We start from the raw sequence: 27,788 nt of genomic DNA, 5'->3' as shown, positions 1-27,788 counted from the left end.
GGAATGTGTTGTTTTTCTTTCTTTCTTTTTTTCCCTGTGGGCTATGAGAAAGACGTCTGTGAATTACTACAAGATGCAGCTGCTGCTCAGAGTGGGGGGAGGTGAAACCAGCGGATGCCACCCAGGTAAAGGCGGAAGGGAAAGAGGACCCATGCCTGGCAAGGGCTAATGTCAGCAGAGGAAAGGAGGGGCGAACCGAGACTTTAAAGGGGCTCGCCCTCCTTTGTGTCGGCCATGTGCTCGCCAGCTGACGATTTCCCGCCCACCTCTCCCTAAATTTTCTTCTATGCTAATGCATGCTTCTCTGTCATAGGTCGATTCCCCACTTACCATCGACCACCCTTTGCTGCGCGCTACTCTCAGCGCGTGTCATTTCTGGCGCTCCCGGGCTTCCCCACGACATCAAAAGGCGCTGTTTTGAGGAGCACCAGGAATGACGTGCGCTGAGGGGGAGCGAGAGCAGCAGCGTCGGGGCAGCTGCGTTGTCGCCGCCCCTGTAGTGGGGGTGCCATGGGACCCCGCGCTACTTGGAGAGAGTAGCGCGCAGCAGATGGTAAGTGGGGAATCGACCATAGCCTGGATAAGTTGACAGTTTGGCGCATGGATATTGATCTGGAAGGGCAAGGAGAAGGGAGCTTGGGAGCTAGGCCTTTCCCTTGGGAACGGCGGCAGCAGCAAGAGGCAACTGCCCCTGCCACAGAGGGCCAAGGGGGAACATCTCTTGCCAGGAGTGTATGCCAGGCAGAGCCCTGCAGTAGAGCGAAGCTCGGGTACGGGGCGCCCGCCCTGCGGGAGCTTCAGCACGTTACCCGCATGACCAGATCCAGACCCCTGCTTAGCCTCACGCTTCTGCTCAATAAAAAGGTTATGGCCAATTTATTACCCCAGCAATGGAGTGGTGTGTGTTATTGGGAAAGGGCTTCGCACGAAAGAAAAATGGGTCCGCCCCCGGACAGCAATCAGCAATATGCACAGATTTTGAGTCTGTGTGTCTCTGTAGCTTCGAAGATAGCTTACAGCAAGCAAAAAATGGAAAGAACCATTGTTGATGGAAATGCTTTGTTTTCCCATGCTACGCAGACAAAAAAAAGCCAAAACAGTTCTTTTTAAAATATTTGCAAAATGTTTTAAATGTTCTGTACAGAAAAAGCCACTGTTTTCATAAACAGTCGATCGTGGGTCATTATGTGATCTCACCTCGGAATTCTGCTCTCCCAAAAAAAAGTTAGAAAGGCTGGGATATAATCAGTGACGCTTGCTAGTTCTATGCATGGCTTGCTAGCAAAGAGGGGAGGCACGACTCCCTCGCTTTGGGGACTCTCTTTAGTTTGGAGAGGAGACGGCTGAGGGGGGGATATGATTGAAGTCCATAAAATTATGCATGGGGTAGAAAATGTCGAAAGAGAGAACCAGGGGGGCATTCAGTGAAAATGCTGGGGGGAAGAATTAGGACTAATACAAGGAAACACTTCTCCACGCAACGTGTGATTGGTGTTTGGAATATGCTGCCACAGGAGGTGGTGATGGCCACTAACCTGGATAGCTTTAAAAGGGGCTTGGACAGATTTATGGAGGAGAAGTCGATTTATGGCTACCAATCTTGATCCTCCTTGATCTGAGATTGCAAATGCCTTAGCAGACCAGGTGCTCGGGAGCAGCAGCAGAAGGCCATTGCTTTCACATCCTGCATGTGAGCTCCCAATGGCACCTGGTGGGCCACCGCAAGTAGCAGAGAGCTGGACTAGATGGACTCTGGTCTGATCCAGCAGGCTAGTTCTTATGTTCTTGTGTTCCCTGCTATTTACCGAGAGATCCAGCATGCCGTTCTTGTGGACAAAATTGCTGGTGCCGTCAATGTGGTCCGTGTCCTCGAGGCAGCTATAGTTGATGCAGGAATCCGTCAAACTCCGCGGGAGATTAGCACACGCCAGAGGCTCATGAGGCAACTCTGGGATGGGCACTTGATTGCATAGCTTGCGCATGTGTTCACTGAAGAAGTCTGCATAGCCCACGTTGAAGGAGGCCAGGGTGGTGTTGAAGGTTGCCACTGTGATGGTGGAGATTTGGGAGCGTACTGTGTGAAAGAAAACCAGACGATGTTAGCCTTTCTAGACAGAGAGTCAAGTACGCTGTTTCCCCAAATATAAGACATCTCCTGAAAACAAGACGTAGTCGAGGTTTTGCTGAAGTGCGAAATATAAGGCATCCCCCGAAAGTAAGACGTAGCAAAGTTTTTGTTTGGAAGCATGCCCGACGAACAGAACACAGAAAAATAAGGCATCCCCCGAAAATAAGACATAGCGCATCTTTGGGAACAAAAATTAATATAAGACACTGTCTTATTTTCGGGGAAACACGGTAGGAGTTAATCAGCTGGTGATGTAGACTCTAGATCTGGATTTTCGATTTAGTTCTGGTTTAGAACATCATAGCCCTCTACGGCATTGCTATCATTAATCCTTTTATATTACGGACCAACTAGTCAGGGAGGAATTTCTTTAGAACCTTTTGGATCAGGCAAAGTTCACAAGGATACCTATCGGGAAGAATCTGAAGAGCTCAGCTCTCTGCCCATGTAGACATAGCAGCCTGATATGCAGGTTAAGAGAGGAAACTGGGTAGATGATGCAGACATGCTACGTCGAGGTACTTACCAATAACTAAGGGCCTATTGCGCATTATCCTATTTATGTTTTCTGTCAGTTTTTCTTTTTTGATCTGGAGATCTCCCAGAATTACAACTGATCTCCAGGCAACACAGAGAAAAATAAATGACTGCATTGGAGAGCAGACATAGCACAGGTGTCAAACTCGTGCTCCTCCAGATGTTATGGATTACAGTTCCCATCATCCCCTGCCAGCATCATGCTGGCAGGGGATGATGGGAACTGTAGTCCATAACATCTGGAGGGGCACGAGTTTTTTTAAAATATATTTTATTGTATAGTTTGAAATAATCATTCTATTTACATCTTTCTGATATAATTTCCAAACAATACGTTTTCCCTTTTTCCCCCTCCCAATCAGCCCCTCAATATTATGTTTTACTCTTTTCTTTAACTGAATAGCAGAAGTTCATTCATCTGCTCGCTGTCTTCTTTATCCATATGTCTTCTGACCTCTCGCCACTTCCTTCCACCCAGTGCTCTCATAACTTGTCCATATTCTCATTATTTCATTCTGTTTCTTTTTCTGCCATGTTTTTTTATTCTTTTGATGATATTTCAAAAATGTCAATGTCACTTGTTCCCATATATATTCCAACCATTTCTGGCGAGTTTGACTCCTATCCTTATAGCACAGTGATGGCGAACCTTTTTGAGGCCGAGTGCCTAAATTGCAACCCAAACCCCACTTATTTATTTCAAAGTGCCAACCCGGCAATTTAGAAGAAGAGTTTGGATTTATATCCCCCCTTTCTCTCCTGCAGGAGACTCAAAGGGGCTGACAATCTCCTTGCCCTTCCCCCCTCACAACAAACACCCTGTGAGGTAGGTGGGGCTGAGAGAGCTCCGAGAAGCTGTGACTAGCCCAAGGTCACCCAGTGGGCGTGTGTGGGAGTGTACAGGCTAATCTGAATTCCCCAGATCAGCCTCCACAGCTCAGGCGGCAGAGCTGGGAATCAAACCCGGTTCCTCCAGATTAGATACACGAGCTCTTAACCTCCTACGCCACTGCTGCTCCTGAATTTAACCTGAATGCTGAGGTTTTAGTTTAGAAAAAACTGTTGGCTCCCCTTATCCTCCGTCTCCATTACCCTTTGAGCAGGGGCCAGCCTGCTCGAAGGCCTCCAGCAAGTCCCAAGGCGCACTGCTCTGTGCCTCTCTCCAGCATCTCTCACTCTCTGGGTACCCCCCCCTCAAGTAGCAGCCACCCAGAGCAGCAGGCACCAGGTCTCATGAAGCCTGCAGTGGCCCAGGCCGCGCCCAGATGTGTGTGTGTGTGGTGATTTTCCGGCCTCACATGATGAACTCTGTGCAGTGGGCGAACAGCAGCTCCAGGGCAACCAGCCTCCCCACAAAGCTGAGCTGGATGCCTCCAAGGGCAGCCACTCCACCACAACCAAGCCTTTTTGCACCAAGACATTGGTGCCTCGCAGGGGGTGCATTTTTAGACGTATCAGCACCAAAATGTCAGCATATCATCAGGAGACTGTCCTTATGCTACTCCCCAAGTTTGGTGAGGTTTGGTTCAAGGAGTCCAAAGTTATGGACTCCCAAAGGGGGGTGCCCCTATCCCCCATTGTTTCCAACTGCCCCCCCCGCAGGCCAAAAAGGAAAACCACTAAAAAATACCCAAAACTAACCCTGCATTTTGATGTCCTCCACAGCAGATGCCTTTGGGCAGCAGTTCAATTTGCCCAATGGGCATTACGCCCCTGACTCTGTGTGTGCGTGCCCACAGAGAGGGCTCCGAGTGCCACCCCTGGCACCCGTGCCATAGGTTCGCCCTCACTGTTATAGCATTATACCCCAAATCTTGCCCTCCATGGGTCCTACACACACAATCTCCAGGAATTTCCCAGCCTGTAGTTGGCAACCCTGTTTTTTGGCCCTGTGGGTTTTGTGGAGAGTCTCGATGAGTCCCATTCTGCTTGTACAAATAGGCAGACAAGAGCGGGACGACTGTGCTCTTTATTGTCTCCTTCCATCGACAAGGCCATTCCTGGCCAAATCGAAGGTGAGGGAGTAATACATCAAAAGTGCAATTGCCGAGCCAGGCAGGTTTTTAGCATTAAACATACCAATATAGAGATCTATAAAGATCACATATAGATATTTTGCCTTTAACATATATATATTTTAACAGAAATTGATGCTTAGAGACCAAAAAAACAAGACCTCTGGCAGGCAAACCAGATCTGGGCAATTAAACTCCATAGCAACAAGTATCCTCAATGTCTCTATTGCCATAGAGATAATTTATTTACAGCTTCCTGCCTGCTAAAAACAGAATGGCGCCTACCCGTATAAACTACAATAAAATTAAAACAAGCAAAACAGGGAATTTATAAAATTTAAAGGATTAATTCATAGAGGATACAATGAGTTACCCAATCTGAAGTGTTATTGCACAGTAGTTTTGCGACCTGGAACGTAATTATAGCCCGTAAGAAATGTTCTAGTCAGCTCCTCTTCCCCACCAATTTATATTCTTTCGATCAGAGGCTCAATCATTTTAGAGCAAGCCATTTTATTTTTTTTTAAATCTGGAAAAACCCAACCAAACAGGGTCAATAGTTTCCAACTCCCCAGATTTGCAGAGACAAAAGTCTCTCCGCCCTGGGAACCGTGTTAAAGTTCTCTTCTGAAATGGCAGAAATTAGCATTGAGCATCTTGCAAGCGAATAAGACCTCCTGCGGCTCTTCATTTCTAACTCTGGTCATTTGCGGGTGGTTTAAAGTGACGGGACCATCAACCTTCTAGCATTCAGTTTGTTTCAGACAGGACAATAGTAACTTACATTTGATCATTCGTTATCAAGTTGTTACAGGTGCCGGAGCAGCCACACAGTTACAAAGGATAAGGCAGATGTTGTGTTGCCAACCTCCAGGTGGGACCTGGAGATCTCCCAGGTTTTTAGCCGATCTCCGAACAGCAGAGATTAGTTCACCTGGGTAAAATGGCTACTTTGAAGGGCAGACATTATGCCCAGTTATGCCACACTGAGAACCACCCCTCATCAAACACTGTCAGGAGGCCTGTGTTTTGGGATTTTGCTTATGCTGCTGTTTCATTGCACTGGGGGGAAGATGGTAGGGGTTAACTGCATTTCTAACTGTCTTTTCACTGTTGCTGTAGAGTGTGGAGTAGCACCAGGTGGTGTTCAAGGTCGTTGCTTGCCCGTCTCCTGTTATCTCCTTACACTTACTTTTAGGCGTGCTTTCCCAGGCTGGGGCAAGTGCCAGTTGTTTTAACTATTGGAGTTTGTGCGGGCTTTTCTCAGTCTTGGCTTTGGCCAGGGAAGATCCCAAACCATTAAAGCTGCTGTTCTTCAACAAGAGTTTGTGTGTGTTTTTGGGATTCTGACATTAAGCCTTTCCCAGGTTTCCCAGGTTGCTCTGCCTAAATCTCCAATAATTTCCCGACAGAGAACTGGCAACCCTAGGACACAGGGGCTATATAACATATAATGAAAACCCAGGCCCTTTCCACACAGACACTTTAAAATGTTTTGAGACAGGAAATAAAATGTTTCCTCCATGGAGTTCTGCATTGTTTCCCCCCCACCCCTTTCATCCTCAAAATGTTTTATTTACAGTCTGGGAATGTTTTAAATGAATCCCCTTTTAAGTCAGTTCTTCAGTCTGTAATATTTTGAAAAAGGATTCTCTATTGTGCGTAACATTCTTAGAACATTAGGTGTCAAGACTCTCTCCAATTGTTAAGAGCACTATTAGTTCCCATCATCCCCTGCCAGCATCATGCTGGCAGGGGATGATGGGAACTGTAGTCCATAACATCTGGAGGGCCACGAGTTTGACACCTATGCTTTAAAACATTCTCCCCACTTCCTGTCTCCCCTGAACTTCCTCCTTGGTGCCATTTTTAAAGTTTACTCTCCTGCCTCACATGTTTTTGGAACATTTCAGAGCATTTTCGTGATTTTGGGGACCTTGATCTCCACAGTGTCAACTACAGAAGGGTCAGGGAATCACAGCATGGAGCTGCAAAACATAGAAGCAGTGATTTGTCAATGGTCGGGAGGGCGGGCAAGGAAAAACAGAAAATGGTGGCCAGGAATCATTTTGAGGGGGTGAATCAGTGGTGGGATTCAGCCGGTTCGTACCACTTGTTAAAATGGTGCTTGTAAACAACCAGTTGTTAAGTTATTTGAATCTCACCACCAGAACCGATCGTTACATTATTTAAATCCCAACACTGGGGAGAATGTTATTTTTGGGGAGGTGAAGTGAAACATACTTGAAATGTTTTAGATGACTTGTGCAGCAATAGCCAATGGCAAATCACCTCTGAATGTCTCTTGCCTTGAAAACCCTACAGCCGTGGTGGCGAACCTTTGGCACTCCAGATGTTATGGACCACAGTTCCCATCAGCCCCTACCAGCATGGCCAATTTGCCATGCTGGCAGGGGCTGATGGGAATTGTAGTCCATAACATCTGCCCTACAGGGTGACCGGAAGTCCATTGTGACTTGACGGCGTAACCCCACAGCCTGCTATGGTAAGACTCAGTATTTGGGGTATCAGAATATGAAAATATTTATATTTACACAGAATAATTCATCCAGTTTAATGATGTTTCCAGAAAGGGTTACACATTCTGCTTTTATCAAACAGAACACTATATCTCTTTTACCAAGACATATTCATTTAGCTAGAGTAGAATCAGGAAGAATAAACTATTGAATTACTGGAAGTGAAGGACTTTGAGCTGTCTCCTGCCTCCTTGACAAAGGGGGACTAACCAGTGAGTCAGATAGCTAGAGGGGGTCCAGACACTGGACAGTGGACACCTTTTCTCTACTGCTCTGACACTATTCTTTTGATATGTAGAGTACAATTTTCGGGAAACTCCCTTCTTTCCTGCTTCTCCTCCACACAGCCTGATTCTCACACACATCCAGCAATGGCGTAGGAGGTTAAGAGCTCGTGTATCTAATCTGGAGGAACCGGGTTTGATTCCCAGCTCTGCCGCCTGAGCTGTGGAGGCTTATCTGGGGAATTCAGATTAGCCTGTACACTCCCACACACGCCAGCTGGGTGACCTTGGGCTAGTCACAGCTTCTCAAAGCTCTCTCAGCCCCACCTACCTCACAGGGTGTTTGTTGTGAGGGGGGAAGGGCAAAGAGATTGTCAGCCCCTTTGAGTCTCCTGCAGGAGAGAAAGGGGGGATATAAATCCAAACTCTTCTTCTTCTCTTCATCTTGCACCATGCATGCAAAGAGATGCAGACACCATCCCTCATCATCCCACTAGTTAGATTAGAAATGAGAACCTATCGCTCCACTTTTCTATCCATTCTGGATAGTTCACTAATAGAGACTCCACTTATTAGTTAGATACTACCAATTGGCTCCAAGCTTCTTTAGTTTTCAGCACACACGTATGCCTGGGTAGGATCTGTTGTTTTTTGCCTCTGTGCACTCTGATGTGATGGAAGGGTGTGACGAATGCCCTTATAAGGCATTCAGTTTCCAGGGTGAGAGTCTGCCCTAAAGGGGTTGAGCCCTGGCCAGCCCTGATTGGCTAGAGGGAAATGGCAAGAATATAAAAGGAGTCAGCCAGAGTGCTGAGGGGCTTTTTCTTTTGGTTCTTTGTGCCTTTTGGTGCATTTTGGCAGAGTGAGCAGATCAAGCAGAGATCTGTCACTGCTGTTGGTCTGGCAGGAGTCAGACAGTGTACTCTGTAAGCTGACGAAGCTTATCAGAGACATCAGGAAGCCCTGAGTTTGGTGGAGGGTGACCCGCCACTCAGGTGTTTGACGGAAAACCTCTGTCCAGACTAGAGTCTGTCCTAAACAGTACAACTCCAGTCTTAGGAGGCCCAGTCCAGTGGCAGTGTGGCCAGTTTGGATGGTGGGAGTGAGAGGTTTGTGTGCCAGAATCCCACAGGGCATGGACTGGGGTTTGTTGGTTTAGTGTGGTTAGGTACAGAAAGACTAGTGTCTGACAGAAGAGGGAGTGTGATACTCTAAAGTCAAATCTTTTTCTGAAGTAAAATATTTTCTTAAGTGACACCTGCGTGTGTCTGTGAATGTTTGAAACTGAAGTGCCAACAACATCTCTGAAACCATTAAGCTCTTGAAACCAATAAGCTTTTGAAACCAACAAGCTTTAAAATCCTCTCAGTAAGTTACCTTGAGAATCCTCTACATTTGCAAGTGCAGTAATAAACTTTTCACGTTTTCTTTAAGTTACAACCGTTCCAGTCTATTTTGTCTGTGTGTGTTCCTAGAAAGAGTGGTGTCCATTTATCAGTTTATGGGCTACAGAACAGATTATAATTTGGGTGGCAGTGACCTTTAACATTTTTGTTTTTATTAGGGGAGGTCCCTCCAGCTAGAGAGGAAACAGTTTCCTGAGGGAATATCTCCCTGGGGCTTGGCACTTTGAAATAGGTGTCAGGGAAAGGGGAATTCCTTCTTATCTCCTTCTCCTTTGCCCCTGTTTGTGCTTTTGTTAACATTGGTGACATAAGGGTGGCTTGGAAGTTTGGGACAAACGATCGCCTCAGAAGTGGGCGTTGCCCTGAGTTGTCACAGAGGGCATCTCTCACCAGAGAGAATTATCGACACAAATCTCCTTTAAATTTTCCACACTGGAATAACATTTGGTTTAGCTTTGTCGTCTGTCCTCTCACCATGGCTGTTGGAGTGGTCCGGCAGGTCGGTAACCAGGGTATGGTGGGAGTGGGAATGCCTGGCGCTCAGACTTTCCATCTCTGTAGCTGTATCGGAACTGCCCCGCCTGGTAAACCTTCCTAGAGCATGGATGAAAAATGCAGGGTGTGTTTATAGCGCATGACTTTGAGAAGTCTTTCACACGATGCGAATGAGAGGACAAAGAAAGGAGATGGGTTTCACAGGGCATGGAGACCTAATGCAATGTCACACTGCAGGTTCCAACTTCCCAACAGCCTGAATATGGGCCAACTTTTAGGAGAAGAAGGAGAACCCTGTTGGATACAACAAAGGAGCCATCTACTCCAGCACTCTGCCCTATCTGGTGGCCAACTAAAGGCCTAGAAGGACAACAGGGAGTCCAAAACCTCCTCTTGTTGTTTTCCCACAGTCGTGGGTGTTCAAAACATGGAATTTTTAGTTGGCCATCATGTGATTGATTGTAGGGTGGCCAACCTCCAGATGGGCACCTGTACGGTTAATGGTACGATTATATAGTACCATTAGCCATGCAGGTGCTTGCTTGGATTGTCAATCTTTGAGCAACCTTTCCTACTTTCATCATGGTTGAACCTCCAAGTGGGCAGATCTTCTATTACAGTGGTGGCGAACCTTTGGCACGCCAGATGTTATAGATTACAATTCCCATCAGCCCCTGCCAGCATGGCCAATTGGTCATGCTGGCAGGGGCTGATGGGAATTGTAGTCCATAACATCTGGAGTGCCAAAGGTTCACCAATCTATTACAACTGATTTCCAGATGACAGAAACCAGTTTCCCCGAAGTAAATGGCTCTTTTGGGGAGTGGATTTTACGGCATCCCACACTGCCAAAGTCCCTCCCATCCTGAAACCTCCTCTTCCCCAGGCTCCACCCCTCAAATCTCCAGGAATTTCCCTACTCAAAGCTAATTGATGGCCATGTCCACCATAAATAGGGTTGCCAGCTCTGGGTTGGGAGGTACTTGAAGATTTAGGGGTGAAACCTGCAGAGGGCAGCGTTTGGGGAGAGGAGGAGGGACTGGAATGGGCATCGTGCCATAGAGCCCACCCCCCAAAGTGGTTATTTTCTCCAGGAGAACCGATTTCTGTGGTCTGGAAATGAGCTGTCATTCCAGGGACCCCCAACGCCCAACTGGAGGCTGACATTTCTATTCCCAGTTCAATACCTGTTTTGTTCTCTGTTGTCTGGAGGTCAGTTGTAATGAGTGGCATATCTGCCTGTGGATAAGGGAGGGCACTTGCCCTCGGGCGCAACGATTTTCAATCATGTGGGGGTGCCAAAATGTCTAAGCCCCTCCCACTCTGGAGGGTGGCCGCCCATGGAGGGGCACCAAACTCAGGTTTTGCCCACGGGCTCCAGTTTGCTTAGATACGCCTCTGGTTGTGATAATGGGAGATCTCCACCCTACACCTATCCATGAATGCGGAATGGTTGGTTGCCATTTTGGCTAGTGCACCTGGAACTGCATTAGGTGTTCTTATACGTAAAAAAGGACACCCCCCCCCCCACCATCAACCATATTAATTTTATACATCAAGTCACACAGGAGTCTTATTGTCTCATAAAGAAACTTAGGAACAGCCAGAATGGTGTAGTGGTTAAGAGCAGTGGATTCTAATCCAGAGAACCAGGTTTGCTTCTTCACTCCTCCATTCTTATTTGGTGATTTGATTCCCTACTCCTGCACAAGGTGCCTGCTGGGTGATCTTGGGCAAGTCACGGTTCTTTGGACCTCTTTCAACCCCACCTACCCCACATGATGTCTGTTGTGGGGAGAGGAAGGGAAAGGAGCTTGAAAGCCACCTTGAGTCTCCTTACAGGAGAGAATAAATCTAAATTCTTTGTGTTTTCTTCTAATTATTTCTAAGGTTTTTTTTAAAAAGGACAGTAGGGCTGATTCCATATGGGCCAAAAACAGCAGTGTGAAAACAGTGTGAAAATGGTGTAAAAGGGTTTATACTGTTTTCACACCATTTTCACACTGCTGTTTTTGACCCATGAGGAATCAGCCTAGCACAAAGTGTGTACAGCATCTTATGGATAGAATATGAACTTGAGGACTTTGGATACAGGGTTGCCTCAAAGCAAATAGTGTTAATCTAGTTCTTAAGATAAGAACACTGTAAATTCAATCTGAAAAACTAGCATAATGACAATTAAATGAGAAGAATAGTACATTACATTAACCTGACTTGGGCAGCTATATTTTGTGGTTCATAAAAGAAAGGAAAAAATCCAGCACTTGCCCTAACTCTTAACAAAAAAGAGGTTAGCAGTGCTGAAAGTTACCTAAGAAGGCAGTTTGCCACCCTCCTCTTTCAATCCCACGTCTGTCTTCACCGATCCCAGAGAAGCTACCAAAGGAGAAAGTGCTCCGAGTAGGCGAGACGTCCAAGTGGTCTTCATGGAGCAGGAACGGCATGCCCATTCGCCGCTGCCGTTTCTTCCCAGTGTGATGGAAAGGGATAGAGCCCTTGCGCTCACGATCCTCTTTGCGACTCTTGAACTGGAGGGAGGGGGGGAAAAGGCAGAAAGGAGTGCATCAAGATTAGGGGTGAGGACTTTGGAAATTTCAGGTTTGGGTCAGTGGCGTAACTAGGCAAACTGGACCCCTGGGCAAAACCTGAGTTTTATGCCCCCCCGCGCACCTCCCCCTGCCGCCTTGTAGCTACACCCAGTGGCGTATCTAGCCAAACTGGAGTAGTCTGAACACCAAACCTGGTGTGGTATCATCAGAAGGATCTCTTAAAGATACTCGGAAATGTTGGTGCTTCTAGCTTAACAATTGCACCCCTGACAGCAGGCACCCCACCCAAGGGGCAGGCTTAGATGTCTTCACTAGAAACATGCTGCAGTAAGGATGTTGGAACCTGGATGAAAAGGTGCAGATTCTTTTAAAACTTGGTTGCATCTAGATTAACTTTTCAGTGGAAATTTGGCCCAAGTCCCAAACAAACCATGTTACCGTGTTTCCCCGAATATAAGACAGTGTCTTACATTAATTTTTGCTCCCAAAGATGCGCTATGTCTTATTTTCAGGGGATGTCTTATATTTCTGTATTCTGTTCGTCAGGCATGCTTCCAAACAAAAACTTTGCTACGTCTTACTTTTGGGGGATGCCTTCTATTTCGCACTTCAGCAAAACCTCTACTACGTCTTATTTTCCGGGGATGTCTTATATTCGGGGAAACAGGGTATGTGCATTGAGCATATTACAGTCAGAGACTACCAGTATAGTTTGGCAAACGATAGTTCTACTCACCTTCTTAAAAATGTTTATCCCCAAATCTGAGGAAAGGTCTGGGACAGCTGGCCGGCGCAGGTTGGTTAATGACACTTTGGCAAATGCTTCCGTGCTCAGAGATTTCTCCTCTTCATTGCATTTCATGGTGAGATCCTGTAGCCACAGAGAAAGACAGAACGATACACCCAAACATACAGAAGCTAGACAGTGTACTGTTGTGAGATTCTTGCTTTCCAAAGCAGTAAGAAGTTCCAGAGGCAACACAGGTCGTTTCCCCACTTACCTCGACCATAGGTTGCTGCGCGCTACTCCCAGTGTGTATCATTTCTGGCGCACTCCCGGGCTTCCCCATGACCCCGCTCTGCGCGGGGTCATCAAAAGGCGCCGTTTTGAGGAGCGCCAGGAATGACACGTGCTGAGGGGGCGCGACAGCGGCAGCGTCGGGGCTGCTGTGCTGTCGCCGCCCCTGTAGTGGGGAGTGCCGGGCCCCCCCGCGCTACTTGGGGAGAGTAGCGCGCAGCAGCAGGTAAGTGGGGAAACGACCGCAGTCAAGTTTTGTTTTCTTTGAATGAAAGGCAGCTCTTATGGCATCGTCATAAGGTGGTTGTTTTTAATTACCAGCATGACACAGTGGAAGCAATTCCTCTGTTGACCTGTTGACACCAGCATTGGGTTCCCAGAGAATGGCTGTTGTGGGTAGAAGCTTTGGCTCAGTGGTAGAACATCTGCTTTGCATACAGAAGGTTTCTGGTTCAAACCCCAGCATTTCCAGTTATAAAGGACTGAAAAGTAGGTGATGGGGAGATCCCAGTGAGCTGCTGCCCGTCTGAGTTGACAATACTGTCCTCGATGGACCATTGTCTAATCATCCCATTGACAAAATATTCCAATCCAATCCAAAAACCTTTATTAGGCATAAACCAGAAGTACCCTACATTCCAAGTACAAGAACAGGATCATTGTTATATATCATGTAGAACACGGATTAAAAATGTAGCAACTGCTTCAGAAATTTCTACATTAGGGCTGTTCAATAGCTTAGACATTTTTAGTTTGTCTGAGAGAAACATAAATTCAAGAGGTAGTAAAGCTCCCAGATCGGTTCTAATATCATTATACCTCGAACCGTAAGGATATGAGGGATTGAGTCCATAGCGTTGGGACAGTACCGACAACAACGCTCACTTTGTGGGATGTTCAGGAAACGACCTTGAAGATAGACAGGGGAGAATGAGTTGCACCTTGCTCTTGTCATGACCCATCTGCACTTATAATTAACAAGCTGTTCTAAATATACAGCGGGGCTAGATTTTCACATGGATCCCAAAATATAGAGAGGGGAACAGGAGACTTTGTGCAGCACTCCCCAGGAGAGATTGGTATTCCTGGTCGTACAGTCTGATCTTTAGATGATGGCAAATTTCCGTGGCGGTAAGCATATGGAGAGACTCCCAGGAGAAACCCAAGGAGAAGATTTTTTTTTCAATATGGAGCCACCCCTTCGAAAGCTGAAGCTCCCTCATTTCTAGCAAAGATAAACTTTTTGGATGTGTGCAGAAGCAGAGATGCAGCCCAAACTTAAATGTTACAGCCCATGCCCTAGTTTCTAATAAATGTTGCCCTGATTCCTGACATCTGGAACAATATCTGCATGAGAGTGTTGTGTTCCATCAAGTCACTTCTGACAACCCTATGAATTAATGACCTCCAAAATGTCCTCTCATTAACAGCCTTGATCAGGTCTTAAGAACTGAGAGCTCTGGTTTTTTGCCTTCCTCTGAGCACAGAGAGGGCTCACTGGAAAAGTGAGGGGGGTGGTAGTTGTACATTCTCTGAGTTGTTCGGGTGGTTGGACCAAATGATCCTTGAGGTGCCTTCAAGCTCTAGGGTTCTATGTTTCCTTCTCAGTGCTAGACTAAATAGACCAGTGATGGCGAACCTATGGCACGGGTGCCAGAGGTGGCACTCAGAGCCCTCTCTGTGGGCATGGACAAACAGAGTTCATCATGTGAAGGAAATCAGCAATTGGCAGACGACCTGAACGTGTTCTACTGTAGGTTTGAAAACAATCTACAGTCACCTTTCTCCACAACCTCTATCTCAGATGCACCAACAATAGCCAAACTTCCTATAACTGAACCCATTTCATTGGGTTTACAACCCCTGCTGATCTCAGAAAAGGAAGTGCAAGATCTATTTCACAGACAGAAGCCTGGAAAAGCACCAGGCCCAGACAAGATAACACCTTCTTGCCTAAAAGTCTGTGCTGTCCAATTGGCCCCCATCTTCACCCAAATCTTTAACAAATCACTAGAGATGTGCTATGTTCCTTCCTGCTTCAAACACTCCACTATCGTCCCAGTGCCGAAGAAGCCTTCCATCAAGGAACTGAATGACTACAGACCAAAGCGTTATCTAACATCTGTATACGTTATGAAAACTTTGAAAGGCTTCGGTGATCGTACCATTTGAAAACCATCACGGATCCACTGTTGGACCCCTTGCACTTGCATACCGAAAGCAAATAGATCGAGCAGATGATGCTGTTAATATGGCTTTTGCACTATATCCTACAGCATCTTGAATCGCCAAAAAAAAAAAGACCTATGCAAAGGGTCCTCTTTGTTGACTTTAGTTCAAAGCATTCAATACTATCAGAACCCGGACATTCTTCTAACCAAACTAAATCAGCTAGCAGTACCTGGAGCATATTTGTTACGTGGATCTGACAAGCTTCCTAACAGATGAGGAGCAACAGCAGGTGAAGCTTTTAGGAAAGAATTCTCACATCAAGACACCGCAGTAAAATCGAGCACAGGGGCCCCCCAAGGCTGTGTACTCCCAGCACCTCTCCTCTCTCTGTATACCAATGACTGCACCTCAAATGATCCATCTGTGAAACTACTGATATTTGCAGATGATACCACAATGATTGGTCTCATTCCCTACAACGCTGAAACCGCATACAGACGCAAGAGGTTGAACAACTAGCCTCGTGGTGCCACTGGAACAATCTAGAACTGAACACACTTAAAACCGTGAGAAATGGTGGTAGATTTCAGGAGAAACCCTCCCATCCTACCTCCTCTCACAATACTTAGACAACACAGTATCAACAGTAGAGACTCTTTTAAATTTCTAGGCTCCATCATATCTCTATGACCTAAAATGGAGATCAATACCCTAATATCAAAATGTCATTAAAAAAGCACAACAAAGAATGTTCCTCTTTTTCAAGGCCAACTCAGGGAAGCCTGCAAACTGCCCAAGGAGCTGCTGATACAGTTCTACAGAGGAATCATTGAGTCTGTCATCTGCACCTCTATAACTGTTATTGGTTTGGTTCTGCAACCCAACAAGATCGACACAGAGCTTCGAGTGAGAATAATCAAGGAACCTGCAGAAAAAAACAATAGCTGCTAACCTGCCTTCCATTTAGGACCGGTATACTGAACGGGTCAAAAAATGGGCTAAAAGTATTTACTGACCCCTCAAGCATCCTGGACATAAACTGTTTCAACTCTTACCCTCTAAACGCCGGCTACAGAGCACTGCACACCAAGACAATTCAGACATGTAAGAACGGTTTTTTCCCTGAATGCCATCACTCTGTTAAACAAATAATTCCCTCGATAATGTCGAAACTTATTTATTATATATTTATTATATAATTCACTGCACCGCACTTTTCATCATTCCTATTACCCATCTCCTCCCAATTATGACTGTAAGGACTATAGCCTGTTAACTGACATTTCATTTTATTTTGCATGATTTTACATTTTATGTTTTAAATTTAGCTATTGATTGTTTCCCTGATTAGCTTACTAGGACTCATAGTATGACAATCATTAAGTGCTGTACCTTATGATTCTTGACAAATGTATTTTCTTTTATGTACACTGAGAGCATATGCACCGGAGACAAATTCCTTGTGTGTCCAATCACACTTGGCCAATAAAGATTCTATTCTAAATGTGGGGGGGGGAATCACCCCCCCACACACACATCTAGGCTGGCCTGGGCCACTGGGCTCGATTGCTAGCATTAAACCTAAGACCTAGTTTTGGGGAAGCAGTGTAAGTAACCCTGTTAAGCGCTGTTAAACCCCACTGATTTTCATGCAAAGAACTAAAGCCCGATCCTTTACCTGGGAGTAAGCTTGGTTGCTGGCTATGTGGCTTGCTTCTGAGTAAACCCTCCTAGGGTCATGATTCACCCGTTGGAAGAGTTGCATGGTTGCTTCAAAGCAAAGCCAACAACTACCACCAAGCTTACTCATGAGTAACGCACGCCTCAGAGCCAACCATTTTTTCTAAACTAAAACCTCAGTATTCAGGTTAAATTGCTGTGTTGGCACTTTGTGATAAATAAGTGGGTTTTGGGTTGCAGTTTGGGCACTCAGTCTCGAAAAGGTTCGCCATCACTGAAATAGACTGTCCTTGAGAAGGTCTTGGCGTATAACTGGGCTTCTGGATAGGTCCAAAGCCTTGAGATGTTAGCCATATAATCCTCATATGCTTCTGGAACCTGACATTGTGCTTACCTGGGTTTTGTGAGTATTCACCAACGAGGGAGTAGCGGCCACCATAGAACTGCTACGGGGTCTGGGCAACGGTGGAACTTCTGGGTCTGGAGGTTTCTCAGGCTTTTCCTCTAACATATGGCGCAGCCTTTGGAGGTAGTACATCAGGGACCATTGCGTACCTTCCTCGGACCAATGTGGCTGAAGCAGGCAACGTAACACTGCCACATCGAAGTAGGTGGCGTACCGAGACTTTTGGCATGGTGGAATCACCAACGACACTCTGTCACAAATGATAAAGGATAAAGCACCATATGGAGGATTTAGCCAGGCAGATAGAAGCAATTTCTCCTAATCTCTTTATTTAATGTAATAATTATTTAACCACTATATACGCAATAGTCAAAGTGGCTAACAATAAAAATCAGCAAAACAGTACAGCAAATACCAACAATTCTTAATCACAGCAGAACAACAATCAGAATACCCAGCATCAGGACAGAAATAAGTTAAAATAGTAAATTTCAAGTTGTGTATTTGCATACATACATATACACTCGCACGCACACACACACACTGAACCGGAGATTAAAAAGTAGAAAACAACGTATATTTTCGAAGATATTCATGGCCAGAATCAACAGACTATTGTGGGTTTTCTAGGCTGCATGGCCATGGTCTGGTCATTTTTTTTTGCTGCTAATGTATCCCCTACATCTACAGCTGACATCTACAGGGGCAGTTTACGGAAAAATACATCTTATTGTGTCAGTCATAGATGCGGGTGAAATGTTTGGACTAGCAAAAGCCTAGTGAAATGGAAGCATTTTCATTTGATGCCTAAAAGATAGCAGTGCAAGTGCTATGTGAATTTCTATGGAGAGGACATTCTACAATTGCCACTGTGGGGGGGGACCTCTTTGTTGGCTACCCATTCTACAACAGGTAGAGGAGATACACAGACCTAGGTTTGAATTTTACATCTTAATTGGTAGGCAGGTAGGTTGGGGAGAAATGGCCCATTATGTGTGGAGCCCTTATGTCGAGCCTGTTCTCTGCGCAGTGCAAAGCACTCTGAGGGAGTGGGAAGGCTGGCCATGAGAGGAGGGAAGATGTCCGCGACAAAGCTGTGCCCATGGGCAAATCTGTCCCACTCTGGCAGCAAAGCAAGATTTAAATCATGCTATAAGTGGTTTCCCTGCAAAGAGAGTGGAAAGTGAAAGCGGGGCTCCAGAAAATACATCAGTACAAGGAATCTTGCTGTGGCAAACACTGGCCTCCACTAAGAAGCAAAGACTTTGTGCATAATTAGCCAATGGTATCTTAAGAACCCTGGTAGTCCCCAATCCATTTAGGGTTTTGAAGGATAGAACTAGCACTTTGGCTTAGCTCTCAGGTGAATAGAAGCTTTTGGATAGTGGTGAAAAGTGTCAATGCCGTTGGGTTTTCATGGCAAGAGTTGCTTAGAGGGGGTTTGTCATGATATATAAAAAAGAGAGAAAAGGGGTCATTTCAAGTTAGCAGAAATTTGCAACCCCAAAGGCCGGAGACAGTCAATCTAGCGGCAAGAAGTAGCAACATTTAACCTTTAACATGGATGGTTAGTTCAAATGTAACTCTAGACCAATGAGAGGCTGATGCCGGGGTGGGGAAAAGTATCCTGTTGGATGTATGCATTGTATATGCTATGCTAAGTTCAGTATGAGATAGAGTCTGAGTTGAGAGTCTAGTTCTGTGTATGTGCTGAAGAGTCTTATATCGCATTATAGTCTTGTATAGCATAGACTTATGCAACCTTGCAACTGCTAAAGTGAAACCTTCCTATGGAAAGAACATCTTGCATGGAGAGTATTCTTTTCCAGAGTGGTAGAAGGTTGCAGTGTGTGCAAGAAGACTACAAACCTTCTCATCTTACTAGAGTGACTCCGCTTTAAACTCTGCTGGTAGGGTTTGCCATTCCCGGCCTCTGTGTAACGTCCCTGGACTTCCTTGGTGGTCTCTCATCCATATACCAACCAGGGACGGCCCTGCTTAGCTTCTGAGCTCTGAAAAGGTTGGGTTAGCCTGTATCATCCTAGTCAGGCTTTTGAGACTGCAAAAAATCCCACTGAACTCATCTCACCAGCATGCATAGGATTAAGCTGCTGCTGTAACATTACCTGGCTGTCTTTCACTCCAATAATTGTTTACCTGTAACATTTAAACAACATCCTTCCCTTCTACACAGGCAACTGAAAGAGGCCGTAAAAGTAATGGCTGTTCTTGGCAGAACCTCAGACAAATATTTTACGGTTGGGAAAAAATAAACATTTCAAACACATGATTACTTGACCCCAGAGATGTGCATCTGCTGAGCGCACTGACGCCATCAATTCTAACCACACTCATTCAGGAAAGCTTATCTGAAATCTAACCATTCACCTCTACATTCTGTGATTCATAACTAATGAATCACACTGATTAAATAAGGGACGCGTTCAGCTCTGTGTGAAACCCAGACATCCAATTCTATGCAGAAAGGATTCAGGTCTGGCCTTACTTCTAATGGCTTACTTCTAGTGGCGTAGGAGGTTAAGAGCGTGTGTATCTAATCTGGAGGAACCAGGTTTGATTCCCAGCTCATCCACCTGAGCTGTGGAGACTTATCTGGGGAATTCAGATCAGCCTGTGCACTCCCACACACGCCAGCTGGGTGACCTTGGGCTAGTCACAGTTCTTCTGAGCTCTCTCAGCCCCACCTACCTCACAGGGTGTTTGTTGTGAGGGGGGAAGGGCAAGGAGATTGTCAGCCCCTTTGAGTCTCCTAAAGGAGAGAAAGGGGGGGGGGGGTATAAACCCAAACTCTTCTTCTTCCTCTTGCTGCCAGACTCATGTCTGGTTTATGAGGGCCAGTTTTCAAACAGGGCTGCACATCAATACAGAAACAGGGCTGCACATCAATACACCTGGGACTGATTGGCCCTTCACTTACTGCAGGCTGACCAGACGTCCCGCTTTTGGCAGGACAGTCCCACCTTCAAACAATTTGTCTCGCGTCCTGCAGGTCATTTCAATTGTCCTGCTTTTTGGAAGGCTGCCGCACTGCCTTCTGGGGCACAAGGGCAGGAAATGGGAGCGCCCCAGAAAACCATCTGGTCACCTTAACTTACTGGTAAATTTCCCAGAGGGGTGCCCTCCAGGGGCAGGGTTGTTCTCTCCACACCAGTGGAGGGGGTTTCCCACTTTGAGCCCCCTCTGAGCCTCCAAACCCCAATACTGTTCAGCTAGCCAGCACAGGAGACTTAATATCTGCAAAGAGGCTGGAGGTCAGTCGGTAGTGGAAGTGATGTCGTCATGGCACCGACAATTGCAGGGATGCCCTGATGTATTTTTTTACAGAACAGGAAATGTTTAATTAGTGTCTTTATCCCTCTCTAGAAGAAAACAGTTTAATGTATTTGGATCCTGATGCAAAAACAGCATCTACCATAGAGTTCTGGCCCAAATATCAGAGCATCCCCGTGATTGTCAGTGATGCGATGACATCACTTCCACAAGGGATGTAGGTGTGTTCACACTGGCCTCCTCCTGGCCTACCTTTGCCACTAGTAAGTGTCCCCCACCCCCTACCTAAGAGAGTGGTACTTTAAACCTGACCCCCAACAAGATACCGGCAGCTGTGACTCTGTTCCAAACTCTCTCTTTGGGGGAAAGGCTAGCCCACAAGAGATTTCTCTCCTGGCTCACTTGTGTGGTTGTGGTTTCACAGATCCCTGCCTGTTTTATTCAAGGCCCTCAGGTTACAATTATGAGCCAGAGAGACTGCTTCTCGGAAGTTTAGTTCTGGAGAGTCAGCTAGCTCCTGATTGATTTCTCTATACACAAAGGCACTACGAATTCTTCACGAGAAAGGCAGCTGCGCTTGTTTTCAAACACGTCTGTTCAATTCCAGTTTCAACCACATGCTCAGTTGGCCGGTTACTTTGCATCCCGGCGGTTGTAGGATTTGGGATCTAAGCATTGGTTTGGATTTTGTCTTCAAGGGCAAAAAAATTCCATAGAGGCTGGTTCGGAAAGTGGAGCAAACAACATGTATTTCTTCCTGGACGGTTACTAGGCAACCAGTGCTCTCCCCCCCTCCCCGCCACCCATTCAGTTCAGAGTGATCAATGAGTTCAGCGAATGAAGATATATTAATGACGCAGGATACAGAGCGTGCCTGCAGCTCCATTACCATGACGACCGCCTGGCTCGCTTTCCGTAACCCGTTGCTTCCTTTCTGCTGCCTCCAACCCAGTTCCTCCTTCCTTTCGTGCTTTGGACTCGTTTGCAAAATAATCGGCAGCAAAAAGGACACGATCGCTTCAGTTGGATGCTGAACCCCATGTTTTGTTTTTGCATGTTGAGATCAACTGGTGTTTTGTGTTGCCTCCAGTATGCATGCTGAGGTCTGGAGAGGGCATTGCAGTGATCCCTTCCACACTGTCAGAATCCCCAAAACACACGCAAACTCTTGTTGAAGACCAGTAGTTTTTAACGGTGTTGGATCTTCCCTGGTCAAAGCCAGTACTGAGAATTGCCTGCGCAAAACCCAAAAGTTAAAACAATTTGCACCTCCCAGCCTGGGAAAGGGTGCCTAAAAGTTACCAAAATAAAGATAACATGAGATGGTCAGGCAGTGACCTTGGGCACCACCTGGTACTGCATAACATCCTACAGCAGTGGTGGCGAACCTTTGGCACTCCAGATGTCATGGACTACAATTCCCATCAGCCCCTGCCAGCATGGCCATCTGGAGTGCCAAAGGTTCGCCACCATGGCCCTACAGCAACAGTAGAAAGACAGTTAGAAACGCATTTAACCCATTCCTCCATCCCCCTGTGCATTTAGAAAGCAGCAAAAGCGAAACCCATAATCACAGGCCTCCTGACACACACCACTGGGGTGAGCGTGACAGCGTCCTCCATGGAAATCCATGTAAAAATGTTTTACCCTCCCTTTGTACCAGAGAAGAAGACTGATATTTTCCCTTTTCTTTTAACTTTAAAAAAGAAATTGTGTACATTTACGGCGTTCAAATGCCTGTCATCTACAGCTTCTGCAAAACTCCCTCAAAAATCGCCTCTCAATTTCATATGCCAACCCGCCATATATCAAAACTGTGATGGGGAAATCGCAACACGGAAGGCATAACTGTACTTCTCTCCTTCAACAGCATGGCTCAGCAGTGGTGTAGCACCAACAGGACAGGGGGGGCAGTACCCTGAGGGTGTGACGCAATGGGGGTGTGGCTGGGATGTGACAGGGGTGTTCCAGGGCATTTTGGGGGTGGGACAGGGGTGGGTGGTGCTGCTGCAGGGGCACAGGGTGTGCGCATGTCCCGGGCACAGTGCCCCCTCGCTCCGCCCCTATGGCTCAGGGATCCATCATTCATGATGGTTACCTGAGAGAGCCACTTTTCCAGGGTTCAATTCCATGATGTTGCTGTAAGTTTTAAATGGTACCACAAGTGCAGACTAATGCAGGTCCTTTCTAAACCATCGTGGAGGTCTGGTGAGCAAACCAATTTGTGGTACTTCCTTGAAAGGAAGGCAATTCCCTATGCCAGTGATGGCGAACCTTTTCGAGACCGAGTGCCCAAACTGCAACCCCAAACCCACTTATTTATCGCAAAGTGCCAACACAGCAATTTAACCTGAATGCTGAGGTTTTAGTTAAGGAAAAACGATTGGCTCTGAGGCACGCATTACTAGGGAGTAAAGTTGGTGGTAGTCGGTGGCTTTGCTTTGAAGCAACTGTGCAATGCTTTGAACAGGTGAATCATGTTCCTAGGAGGGTTTACTCAGAAGCAACCCCCCCCCCACATGACAAACTCTGTGCGTATGTGCCCACAGAGAAGGCTCTGAGTGCCACCTCTGGCACCCATTCCATAGGTTCTCCACCACTGCCCTATACAAGTGCACATATGCACCCTCTAAAAATGTTGCTGTTGCGGTCAACTTACAGCAACCTTATGACAACCTTGTAGGAAGGCAAGAGACACTCACAGGTGGTTTGCCACTGCCTGCATCTCCATAGCGACCCTGGGCTTGCTTGGTGGTCTCCCATCCAAGTACTAACCGGGACTGACCCTGCTTAGCTTTTGAAATCTGACAGGGTCAGTCTATCCTGAGCTATCTAGGCCAAGGATATCCAAGGGAAAATGGTTATATATTTTTTAAAAAAATATTTTTGTTCTGGGCAAAATATAACTTGTACACAAATGTCAGATAACCCTTCTTTTTATTGGGGGAGGGACTAATCTTGAATTGGAGTAAATGCTGTAGTCTTCCCAAAAAAATAAAACATTGTCTGCAGTTCTGTCATCTTTAGGACAACTTTATGCTGCACAATGTGCCTTGTTTGGCTTCTCAGTTCTACAAGGACGGTGGCTGGTATCTCACCACTTAGCTCAGTCAAATTTGTAGTCTCCTTCCACCCTAAGGAGCCGTCCTCCTATGGAAGATGCTCTTCTTCCCTTGAATAAAGGTACTTTAGATGAAAAGAAGTCCAAGGACTTGGACAATTTACGATTGCCGGTGCGGCGACGTGTGCCTTTAAGAGTTTAAATTGATAGGCGGGGGCAGAGGTGGGATCCAGCAGGTTCTCACAGGCTCCCGAGAGTAGGTTGGTGATTTTGCCATGTGATTTTTACCTTACTTAGGCCCCTCCTCCGCTCCTCAGCAGTAGCACACAGAACTTGAAGCAGTCGAGCAGGAGGTGCACCGGCGTGCGTGGCAGCCTGCGCGCATTCGTTTCCTGCCCAAGGACCGGCGCGGTAGATGCGTCCTTGCCACAGCCCCGCCTAGGAATGCCCCACCCCCGGAATGCCTGGCCATGCCCCCGTCGTGCCCCACCCAGTCCCATTGGCGCTACGCCACAGTTTGAATCCCACCACCATGGGAACCTGTTACTAAAATTTTTGGATCCCACCACTGGGTGGGGGTTAAGAGACCTGGGAAAAGCAGTCAGAGTTGGAACTGAGACCTAAGAGAGTGAAGACTGAGGGTTTGTGGTTAGCTGTTAGCTGTTCTAACATTTCCTATTGTTAACTGTAAATAAACCTGTTTAAACCATAAAGGTCGTCCTGCCATCCATCATGACAACCAGGCTCTGGGTGGGGCCTGGACTTCTCCTGGAATTAAGACTGATCTCCAGACTACACCAACTATTCCCCCTTGAGAAAATGGCAACTTCAGAGGGCGGACTCTGTGACATCACATCCCTGTTGAGCTCCCTCCCTTCCTCTAATTCTGTCCTTCTCAAGCTCCACCCCCAAATGTCCACGAATGCATCCAACTTGATTTTGGCAATTCTAGGCTGAACAGAGCAGTTGGATAGAAGCCAATGTTCTTAAGTGATTATAGAAGAGACTCTATGGGAACACAGTAGGCCAAAGTTAGACTTCACAAAGCAGATATGCAGCTGCATATTGGTCCTACTGTAACACTTCTAAAGGTGCAAGGGGATAGTCAAATCAGACCTTCTCATGTCTGCAAAAATGGTTCTCATGCAGTGGTGGGATCCAAAATTTTTAGGTTCCCATGGTGGTGGGATTCAAACTGTGGCATAGCGCCAATGGGGCTGGGCGGGGAACGACGGGGGTGTGGCCAGCATTCTGGGGGCAGGGAACAAATGCACGCAGGTGCAAGCTGCCACGCACGCTGGTGCACCTCCTGCTAGACTGCTTCAAGTTCTGTGTGCTACTGCTGAGAGGAGGGGCGTAACTAAGGCAAAAATCACGTGGCAAAATCACCAATTAGTAACCTACTCTCGGCACACACAAATAATTAGTAACCGACTCTCGGGAACCTGTGAGAACCTGCTGGATCCCACCTCTGTTCTCATGCCATTGCTGTAACATATTTGGGGCAACAATAAATGACACTTCTTCCTGTCCCCTCTGAAATCTGCATGGGAGATGAAATCTTAAGGCAGGGTCCCAACACCACGACACCTACCTACACCTTTTCTGGTTCCCCCAAAATGGGCTGGGTCAAGTGGAGCTTTTGTCTAGCAAAACTCCTTGATGCATCAGATGTGATTGGCCAGGAAGAGTTATTTAAAATGTTGCTTCAACAGCAGCTGACACCGCAGCGGAAGGGTCGTTGTGGCTGAAGGTGAGCTGTGGCAGCCATTTTGTGGCTGGCTTGCTTCCTGCAATAGCTATTTTTGCAGCAGCCAATTTGTGGCCAGGGCCACCAAATGTGTCATAATCCCAAAGTTGCCTGCAGGTAGGGGCAAAAAAACCCCACCCTTTGGGAACCACTACTTTAAAGCCAAATCAACCATTTATTGGGGTGCTGTGTGGTTTCTGGGCTGTATGGCCGTGTTCTAGCAGCATTCTCTCCTGACGTTTCGCCTGCATCTGTGGCTGGCATCTTCAGAGGATCTGATGGTAGGAATGGAAAGCAAGTGGAGTATATATACTGGGAGGTCAAAAGGTGAGGCCATCTGAATAGAGTAGCCTGGCATGTGAGTCATATACTCTATTCAGATGGCCTCACCTTTTGACTTCACAGTATATATACTCCACTTGCTTTCCATTCCTACCATCAGATCCTCTGAAGATGCCAGCCACAGATGCAGGCGAAACGTCAGGAGAGAATGCTGCTAGAACACGGCCATACAGCCCGGAAACCACACAGCACCCCAGTGATTCCGGCCGTGAAAGCCTTCGACAATACAATCAACCATTTATTTGTTGTCTTCAATTTATTATATTGTTCACAGTGAACGAGCGAGAAATCTGAAGACGAGCAGCCCTGTACCTGGGATGTGGAGGACCCTTCTCCTGGGACGCTTGGGATGACACACTTCCCTCAATAGAGTTTCCACGATGACAACCTGCGACAGCTGGCTTGGGAGGCACAGAATCGGGCTGGGCTGTTTCACACACGACTTGTAGTCCCTGCAGATGTTTTCAGAAAGAAATGTAAGCAGCTGCGTGCCGCTTCCGCTTCCAACTGATAACGACTGGCATCATTGAGAAGAAATGAACACTCGGATATCCTTGGGAATACTCCGCTGCCTGATCGATTGTTAGATTGCACACTCCAGCTGTTGCCTGATTTACACTTAAGCGCACGGAAGCACCACTGAACCAAAAAGGTTTACTTCTGAATAAACATGTATACGACGGAGCCATGAGGATCTACCACCATGGCACAGCCATGGGAACAGGGGATCAGATTTGCATCTGCTATGCTCAAGTCAGGGGTTCTTTCCCCACTACTATGTTTCTCTGCTAAATTACTTATGAAAGGCAAAACAGGCAATTCTCTGCATATAGCACAAAGCCGTGAATGGAAAGGCAATAACTGAATCTGTGGGCTGTGGTGGTTTGTGGCACTGTACGTTTCTTTCTTATCACGACTGGCCAAGGGTGTAACAGATGCTTACCGGTAATCATTACATGGAGTTTTTGTTGTTTATTCCAAGTCCCCAGGGAGGCTGGGACTGCTATGCAGTGAATAAAAATAATGAAAATGATGTTTTTTTTCTGGCAAGGCTTTCAGGAAGAAGAAGAAGAAGAAGAAGAAGAAGAAGAAGAAGAAGAAGAAGAAGAAGAAGAAGAAGAAGAAGAAGAAGAAGAAGAAGAAGAAGAAGAAGAAGAAGAAGAAGAAGAAGAAGAAGAAGAAGAAGAAGAAGAAGAAGAAGAAGAAGAGGAGGAGGAGGAGGAGGAGGAGGAGGAGGAGGAGAAGGAGAAGGAGAAGGAGAAGGAGAAGGAGAAGGAGAAGGAGAAGGAGAAGAGGACGAGAAGGAGAAGAGGAGGAGAAGGAGGAGAAGAAGAAGAAGAAGAAGAAGAAGAGGAGGAGGAGGAGGAGGAGGAGAGGAGGAGAGGAGGAGGAGGAGAAGAAGAAGAGGAAAAGAAGAAGAGGAGGAGGAGGAGAAGAAGAAGAAGAAGAAGAGGAGGAAAAGAAGAAGAAAAGGAGGAGGAGGAGAGGAGGAGGAGGAGGAGGAGAAGAAGAGCAGGAGCAAAAGCAGGAGGAAGAAGAAGAAGAGGAGGAGGAGGAGAAGAGGAGGAGGAGGAAAAGAAGAAGAAGAAGAGAAAGAGGAGGAGGAGGAGAAGGAGAAGGAGAAGGAGAAGGAGAAGGAGAAGAAGAAGAAGAAGAAGAAGAAGAAGAAGAAGAAGAAGAAGAAGAAGAAGAAGAAGAAGAAGAAGAAGAAGAAGAAGAAGAGGAGGAGGAGGAGGAGGAGGAGGAGGAGGTGGTGGTGGTGGTGGAGGTGGAGTTTTGACTTATACCCTTTCCCTTCTTCTCCCTGCAACAGACCCCTTGTGAGATAGATAGGACTGAGAGAGTTCCAAAGAACTCTGAGAAGATGAAGGTCTTCAAGCAGGAATGTAAAAGCAGGGAAACAAACCTGGTTCACCAGATAAGAGTCCGCCACTCACATGGAGGAGTGGGGAATCAAACCCAGTTCTCCAGATTAAAGTCCACACATGCTCTTAACTACTGCACTGTTTTGGCTCTCAGAATCCCCGGTTCCATTCTCTCGTCTTTCTGGAGTTGCTTCCCATGAGAATCTACAGTCTCAGTTCTTACCTCAGTACAGCCAGCATCCACAGTAGGAGACTCATATGTCAAAATCTGGTTTTTGATTGGAGAAGTTCTCTTAGCTGGAAAACGGA

The 27,788-nt window shown here is 46.6% G+C and overlaps 1 protein-coding gene across 1 annotated transcript in view; it reads right to left on the bottom strand.

The window, feature by feature from the left end:
* Positions 1 to 27,788, bottom strand: part of UNC80 (unc-80 homolog, NALCN channel complex subunit) — a 149,152-nt gene that overhangs the window by 102,838 nt on the left and 18,526 nt on the right. Inside the window, exons 6-12 of the mRNA XM_048484443.1 lie at positions 27,703 to 27,776; positions 25,927 to 26,066; positions 17,159 to 17,420; positions 12,631 to 12,765; positions 11,657 to 11,873; positions 9,325 to 9,444; positions 1,806 to 2,074 (exon numbers count right to left, since the gene is read on the bottom strand). Coding sequence (XP_048340400.1) covers positions 1,806 to 2,074; positions 9,325 to 9,444; positions 11,657 to 11,873; positions 12,631 to 12,765; positions 17,159 to 17,420; positions 25,927 to 26,066; positions 27,703 to 27,776 — 1,217 coding nt within the window. The remainder of the gene's footprint in view (positions 1 to 1,805; positions 2,075 to 9,324; positions 9,445 to 11,656; positions 11,874 to 12,630; positions 12,766 to 17,158; positions 17,421 to 25,926; positions 26,067 to 27,702; positions 27,777 to 27,788) is intronic.

This window comes from Sphaerodactylus townsendi, linkage group LG02 (assembly GCF_021028975.2).
Source record: "Sphaerodactylus townsendi isolate TG3544 linkage group LG02, MPM_Stown_v2.3, whole genome shotgun sequence".
Classification (NCBI taxonomy): domain Eukaryota; kingdom Metazoa; phylum Chordata; class Lepidosauria; order Squamata; family Sphaerodactylidae; genus Sphaerodactylus; species Sphaerodactylus townsendi.
The sequence above is the reverse complement of the archived record's forward strand: the minus strand, read 5'-3'. Positions and strand labels throughout refer to the sequence as shown.